General features: G+C 43.9%; 1 protein-coding gene across 3 annotated transcripts in view; it reads left to right on the top strand.

The window, feature by feature from the left end:
- The window catches only part of MAP4K5 (mitogen-activated protein kinase kinase kinase kinase 5), a 71,704-nt gene extending 65,824 nt beyond the window's left edge, over nt 1-5,880 (top strand). For 2 of the 3 annotated variants that reach the window (XM_026849608.1, XM_026849610.1), the window contains 2 exons: nt 76-131; nt 2,399-5,880. In XM_026849608.1, coding sequence (XP_026705409.1) covers nt 76-131; nt 2,399-2,486 — 144 coding nt within the window. In that variant the 3' untranslated portion in view covers nt 2,487-5,880. The remainder of the gene's footprint in view (nt 1-75; nt 132-2,398) is intronic. The other variant, XM_026849609.1, reaches the window with a different exon arrangement.
- The last annotated feature ends 1,857 nt before the right edge of the window (nt 5,881-7,737 follow it).

Raw genomic sequence — 7,737 nt, 5'->3', positions numbered from 1 at the left:
CCCCCCCCCCAACTCAGCCCAATAAATTTAATTTTGCCACTGAAATGGACTTGAATGTCTCTTATTTTTCTACAGGTTACCCAAGAGATATCAGATGAAACCAGGGTTTTCCGCTTACTGGGATCAGACAGGTAATCACCTGAAGAAACATAATCCTTTTATTTTATTTCAACCAGCTTTCTAGCTTCCAGCTGGAACTGTCTTCCAGCCCACCAGAGATCTATCTGTAGGCAGTCCTGGGGGAGGCACTTAACACTGTTTCTGCCTGTAATAGCCAGAAATTTAATTAGTGATTGCATCTGTGTCCAAAATTATTACTAAGAGCCCCTGTGACATCCCCCACTTTCCACTGCAGAGACAGAAATTTGAACACAAACATAAGTGCAAAGGTACAGTGTGAGGGAGAGATGAGAAGCTGCTTTTGGCCTGTGCTAAGCAGCGTGCCCAGTGAACTTCTGGCTTGGATTTTCCTGGTGAACTGGTGAATTATTTTGGCAGATAATTACTTAAAAATAATCTTTGCTGCTCTGGGCCTTGAGGTCTGGAAATAGCAGAGCAAAGTAGATCACAAACAGGTTTTAATGCACAGTGGTCTGAATTCAGCCATTACCCACGACATCTGGATGATTCCTTTCAGCTGCAGAGGTTGGGGAGAGGTGCAGGTTTGAAACCTCAGCAGAAATGGCCCCGGTCTCTGGATTTGGACCTGTGTACTTGTGGTTTCTCAGATAGCCAGAGCGCTAAATGTAAAAGGAGATAGTAAAGAGTCAAGAAACCAGTTCTAATCCCTGATCTTCTGCTCCCTCATTTGGCCTTTGGGAAACTCTTGACTCCCTCCCTGTAAGTAATCCATAATTTTGTGTATTTATGCTCTCGGTTCCCCAGTCCAGAGAGGGACTGAGAGCGTGCTAGCTCGTTTGAAGAGGGGCAGCTCATCCAAGAGACAGCTGAAGTCTTTGCTTTGCACCTCACTCACCGAGGACCCACTGTACTTGATCACGGCAGTTGGAACTGAGGATCCCTGCCACTGCAGACCCTGAACTCTCAAAAACACAAACACCGTGTGAGCTCTGACAATGCCTACTCTGCCTGTTCTGTCTGTTATCCCCCTTGTGCGGACAGGCAGTGGTAATTCCCTTCCCTGCAACTCCCAGCAGAGCAAGGGGCATTTTATTGCAAGAAGGAGCTTACGGGAATTTTTCTTGCTTGCTGGAATTGGGACCTTTCAGTGGCTCATATTTCTGTGTTGGGCTGGTGAACACAGGAGCATCCTAAACGCACAGAGGGATGGGGAGCAGCATCTCATCTGGTTCAGCTTGCACTTTTACAGAAGACTTGCATGTCTGAATAACAACTTGGTGCAAAGCTCTTTTGGGGGTTGGAAGTAAGGTTGAAGTCCTGCTGCGTCCAGGTTTGCAGAGAAACCATTTTTCTTCCATTCTGATTTCACTGAACTGCCAAATCCTTTGTTTTGTATTTTGCCATCTCTGTACAAATGGAGCAGGAATCTTTTCTACCACTCAGGTGAATGAGTTGTGGTAGCACCTGTTTGGTTTGGATCACTTAAGAACTACTGAGTTGCAGAAGTGAAGAGCAGGGACAGAGGCTGTGAAGAGTGAGACTTCATTTGAAAACTTTGTGGAATGTGACATGGGAGGGGAGTGTGTGTGCAATGCCAACCCTGAGACAGACTCCCTTTGAGAAATCTAACTCGGAGTTGAAGTGACACATTTGGCTTATTTGATAAACAGGTAGAAAACAAGAAGCAGAGAAAAAAGTTTAATCTTAAAAATGACAGGAGAGGGACATGAAAAATGGCAGGGAGGGGCAGGTTTTCCAGAGGGGAGCCTACAGGAACATGATCCAGCAGGACAAAGGCTGAGATGGGGTTGAGTGTTCCCAATGAACCCATCGGCTGATAAATATTTAGAAGGGAGAAGAACTGTTTAGGTTAGTGGCTGATGCTTATCGCAAGATGTAGGAGGTACAAACGTAATCGGGGTGCAGATGCCGGGAGGGTTGTGTCTCCTCACAACCCTCTGGCTCTGAAGTAACTTCCCGATAGAAGCAGAGGACGTGGCTTATTTCAAGGTGGAGGATGTCTGTTTGGAAGAGGTTTGTAACACACTGCGCATGTCTTGTGGTTGAGAGGGGGCAGATTTGGGTTCAAGAAGCTGCTCCTAGTCCTCTGTTCCTTATATATTCCACTTCAGTGTCTTTATCAGAAGTGATGCTGGAAAATGAGGGAACTGATGTAAAGAATAAAACACCCAAAGTATTTAAGAGAACCTAAATCCCTCCAATCTGTAGAAACCTGGGAGTTCCTTCTCGGCAGTTACACCGTGCACTTCGTATTTTGCCACTAACCGTTTTGGATTGTGTTTGTGTTTGATTGCAGGGTGGTAGTGTTAGAAAGCAGGCCAACAGAAAACCCGACTGCACACAGCAATCTCTACATCTTGGCTGGACATGAAAATAGTTACTAAGCAACAGTAACCTAACGCAAATAACAGAGTGAATTTGCCACACGAGGAATAAAGAAGCATTATTAGGAAACTCAGCAAAAGCGGGACTGTGACTTACTGTTTCTTTTCTGGATGCCTAAATGATGTTTTAGGGTGGAAATCAATACATTTTTGCAGCTGGGAACAGCTGGTTCTGTCTCTTGCCACTGTGTGGTTGGTTATATCGAGTTTGCTTAATAAAAGCTATGAGATAAATAGCCCTTTACTCATTAGTTAGAGGGAAACAGAGCCTTTAAAAAATGTTATGCAGTAAAGGTGCCATAAACTGTTAAATATTTTACTTCCCTTGGATTTTCCTTACATTCTGTAGATATAGATATAGTGCTGGCTGTTTCCCTGTTTTATACTGAATCTTATTCTTAATAAAAAAGATTTGTGTAGGAAGTGGAAGTATCTGCAAAGCTTTTTGGTTTTAAATCTGCCATTCAGTATGGTTTTGTATAATAGACTATTTAATCCTTATTTATTAATCTGCTGCTAGAATGGTGTAATGTATCTAACTTTTAGCAAAGGAAGGTTGCAGAGCAGCTTACTTTTTTTTTTTTTTTTACGATTGTATAAAGATTTGATTATTCTTTCTTTCTTGTAGGGATGTAGTGCGTTATTGAGGGGTATGTTACAACGTTGGTTGATCTTGTAAAAATGCAGTTTTGTACAACAAAGTATTTTGTATTGATTTTTTTTTTTTTGCCTGCAGAATTGCTATAAAAGGGATTTTCTTATTTACTACTAGATGTAGGGTGTGTACACAAAATATAATATTGATATCGGACATGTTGCTCCTGGGTGGGTGTGTACAATATACGTGTGTGTGAGTGCATGTGTGCATGTGTGTTAAGTTGACCGGCAGTGTGTATTTTTTATATATATATATATATATATTTATATATATATAAAAATGTACAAAATATATATGCTTTATTTTCATAAATTAGGGATAAGCCTTATGACGTGAAATGGAAATTGTACCCGGTCATCATCCTTAATGAATGAAAGTATCATGTATCAAACTGCCCATGACGTATAGTTTATTTATACTATTCCAGAGGGGAGCTGATAGGGACAACCCAGCTTAGGAGCTTTTTTATTTGTACAGCCATCCAGCTGCTGTCATCAGACAGTCCTTTGGAAATGGTTATTTCCCCGGCTGTGTAGTATAAATAAATATGATAAGAACCAGTATTCTATGTTAAAGCTTTTGATCACTTTTTCCCTTCCCCTGTTTTGTCACCTGTGTTTTTCTTTCTCTTTTTATTTCTCCATTAAAGAGTCACATCGGTTCCTTTTGTCTTCCTCATTAATTAAAATTCTTGAGGTACCATTAAATATATAGACTGACTACAGGACGGCATCTGGTTTTACTACCTCACATTAACCTGCTAGCTTTGATGTAAGTAAACACAGTCCCTAGGCAGATACAGTAGCAGTTCATAAACATTTGAATTGAATTTTTTTTTTTTAATTAATTCCTGCAGCACACTGCAGTATTGGGTTTCTGTGATCTGCTACCCCAGGAAAGGCAGGTTAGAAGCTTCACACATCATTTTAATAAAGCAGTAAAGGTAAGTGTGTTACAAAGGACTGGCCTGGCTGATGGCTCAGCTGACGCCACGGAGCCGAGGGGTTTGATCTTTAAGTCATCACCTGAGGAATGGGGCGCTGGGTTGTCTGCTTAGGAAGACTCATAATGTAGGTGACTTAGGTGATTCATAATTTAACGCTGATGGAATTAACTCAGCGCACGTGATGACTCGGTAGTGGCTGTTTGTTACTAGGTACAGCTGGAGCTTTATGTCGTTCTGAAGGTCTGGAAGGAAAAATAGACCCGTACACAATTTAGCATTTTATCCACTTAGCATTGTCATTCAAAACTAATTCTTGTTGTTGACTTGATAGTTAAGTCAAGCTTTTCAGTTCTGAAACTCTGTCAAAGTTTAATAAATAGTAAGTGTACAGCTAAAACTTAAAAATCCATGGACAAAGTATTGAAAATGTGGTCAGCTGTAACTGGAACAGCAGTATTGAAAGTAGGACATGTAATTCTTGTGTTTTAAAGAAATCGAGTTCTCTAGTACTGAAATTACTTCTCCATAGGTAACCATGATTGGTGATTAACCCTCAAACAGTATAACTCCTGTCTGCAAAGACTTTAAAATGAAAATTAAGACAAAGTGAAGCACCAGCTGTAGATATAGTAGAGCAAATGCTTTCACTTAACTTACCTCATTCACTGCAAACATAATTTTGGCATCATCTTTGAAAACGCTTAAAGAAGATCTCTAAAAGACTAGAGAAATCTGTAAATAAAGTGTGAATATTTATGGGGAGTAACTGGAGTAAATAACTATTAGGTCATGACACTGTCATGCGAAAGTAATCAACTGAAAGTGTTTTTCTTTGAATGACATGAATGACTGGTGATTTGCTGAATCAAAAAATGAATCTAGCAAAGTCCTCATTTAATCAAACCTCTTTCTTTAGCTGTTAAAGCATTTCACATGGCATATTCTGAAATGCTTGGTCTGTTTTTATAGACAGTGGCATTTTTGGCATGATCTGCAAGATACTGTTCCCTAGTGTAAAACCTCACTCGTTACTCTTAGCAGAGTATAGCACAGCAGATTTGCATGTTTTATAGCTGAACCAGCCAGTCTCAGTGACTCCGACTGGTGTAATTTGTATTTGTTAGACTGTTTAAGTTGTCTGTTATCTTTGTATGTTTTTGTGACATTTCAACCAGGGTTGAGAAAGCCTAGTGTGTGGTTTTGGAGTTTATAAAGCAAAAGCTTGCTCACCCCCTTGTTACTCTTTTTGACAGCTATCAAAGTATTAGTTATTTGATGCACAAGGTTCATGTATTCAACTTGAAAGCCTTAAAACAGGCTCCCAGTGCTCTTTGAATTACAAACAGTATTTGAAGAGCAGCCTGTAGATTAGTCTCTTGATTTCCTAACCAAATTCTTTGTAACTGAAATATGCAACTGTAATGATGATGACATCTCTCTAAAGGATTAAAGGTACAACGTATCAGCGAGCCACTCTCTCTCTGAAGGAAAAGAAGACTGGGAGACTTTAAGATGTACTTTTTACCTTTAGTCATTAGATTGTAACTGAGACTCTTAACTGCACTCGTTCCAGTTGGTGTAACTAGGCTTTGTTCCACATAAATTTCTGTTGCGGTCATTTCAGTCTATGCCAAATAAACTGCTTTATTGGATACCTACATGTCGTGTGGTAGACTTGCTGGCAACCTTATTGGATGTATCTGGAAAGAAGCTGGTCTCCGGGTTTCATGGCAGCCAGTGGGAAGGGCCTTGTCCAGGGCTGGCCACTCTTAGTCCTACAGACTGTATGGGAACCCCACAACTATCTCCCACCTATGGCGGATTGACTGGAGGAGAGGGAGGGCTGGGGATAGCACACAAATGAGAAATCAGAGCAGCAGTGGCAAACTCTCCCCAGCTTCGTGCTAGCCAGCCCTCTGCTCCGGCAGAGTCCTGAGCACACGTAGGTTCACAGAATCATCTCGGTTGGAAAAGACCTTGAAGATCCTCCAGTCCAACTGCTGACCTAACACTGACAGTTCCCAACTACACCATATCCCTTAGCTCTAGGTCAATCTTACTCTTCAACCCCTCCAGGGATGGGGACTCCACCACCTCCCTGGGCAGCCCATTCCAACGCCCAACAGCCCCTTCTGTAATTAAATGCTTCCTGAGTTGTTTGGCTTGAAAACCAGAGACTGGCTACCTTGTGCCCGGCTCATCGGGAAGAGAGTGAGGTGGCCGCTGGGCTCTGGAGCGTTGCTTGGAATAAGAAAACTCGAACATGAGCGTTTGACAGTCTGCCCTGGATACGGCAGGATCTAGGGTCGTTTATAGAAGCCTCGCATGTTGGCCACCGGTGTAACGCGAGTGGTTCATCCCTCATCCATCTGTACCCCAGATCCTCAGGGATGTGCTGAAGTAGAGAGAAAAGGGGATTTGTGAATGTGCCTTTGGACAACACAGCCACCAGTGACTGGTAAATAAATAAATACAGAGAAATACTCCTCGCTCTGCAGAAGATTGTTCCCACTGTGGGTGAATCTCAGCATCAGGCTCTGAGTGTTATCTGGGAAAGCAGTTTGGATTGTGGACTGACCTGCCTTTTGACTTCTCATCTGAGGACCTTCCTCAGTGGTGCAGTCCTTGGACCTCTCTGAGGCAGCTCTGTGGGTCGCGGGGGTCAGACGCTGCAGCGGAAACTTCCTCAGAAACGCTTCAGTGTGGAGCTGGCTCATGGTGTTGGTCAGGTACTTTCATTGCAAGTCTTGATAGAGCTGGGAAAAATCTCAATGGCAAGACAGATCTGCCAAAAACCACATTAGTCATAAGAATATAATTCAGCTTCTCGTTTTTAAAGTGTGCAGAGAAAGAACCAAAAAGAGAGGGCATGTGTGGCAGCTGGGGCAGGAGGAAACTGCTCATCCCCAAGGGTTGTGGCTTAGGAAGAAAAAGAAACAGTGGATCTTTGGTGCTGAGTAGAATTGGGAAGCACCCCCGGAAAGGATGGGGGAGGGAGGAGGCATGAGGTGGAGTAGAGTGTTCTACACAGATCTCCAAATCTACTACTGGGAGTAACTGCCACCATAAAAAGCCGTCTTTGTTAGGGTGTGAGGAGATGGCTACGGAGCCCAGGACCTAAACGGATGCACGAGGAACTGTGAAGGTAAGAAATGGAAACGCTCACTGAAAGGGTCCAGCTCCTGGTGGAAGCTCCTCAGGCGGCAGACAGACACTTGAGGTGCTTCAAGTGTAGGACGGGGAGCTGTCCGAGGGAAACGCGCCACGCAGGAGGGGCAGGCTGCGGGTCAGCACCCCAGGCCCTGCCCGGGCTTCCCAAATCCCCCCCCGGGGAACGGCCTCCCGCCTGCTGTGGGCCCCGGCTGGAGCTCGCAGACTCTGGGGGAAATGTTCTCTCTTCCTCCCAGACCCCTGCAAGGAAATTTTTAAAAAAAACCCCAAAAAAACAGGAGTCCCCCCTGAGGAAAAGCAGAGTAAAGACAAAATGGTGCCGTGGGACACAAAGCCCTGAGGCAGAGGCCATGTGTCCCCCCTTCCCGCCCCGGCTGGTTCTGGCGTCCCCCGGGGTGCGGGAACCCCTCGGGGAAGGCTCCCCTCGGCCTGGCTCCGGCCCTGCCCCGCCGGGAGACCGCCCCGAGGGCCGGCCC

The sequence above is a fragment of the Athene cunicularia genome (genome assembly GCF_003259725.1).
Source record: "Athene cunicularia isolate RWA chromosome 5 unlocalized genomic scaffold, athCun1 chr5_part1, whole genome shotgun sequence".
Taxonomy (NCBI): domain Eukaryota; kingdom Metazoa; phylum Chordata; class Aves; order Strigiformes; family Strigidae; genus Athene; species Athene cunicularia.
Note: the sequence above shows the minus strand (reverse complement) of the source record. Positions and strands in the feature narration are given on the sequence as shown.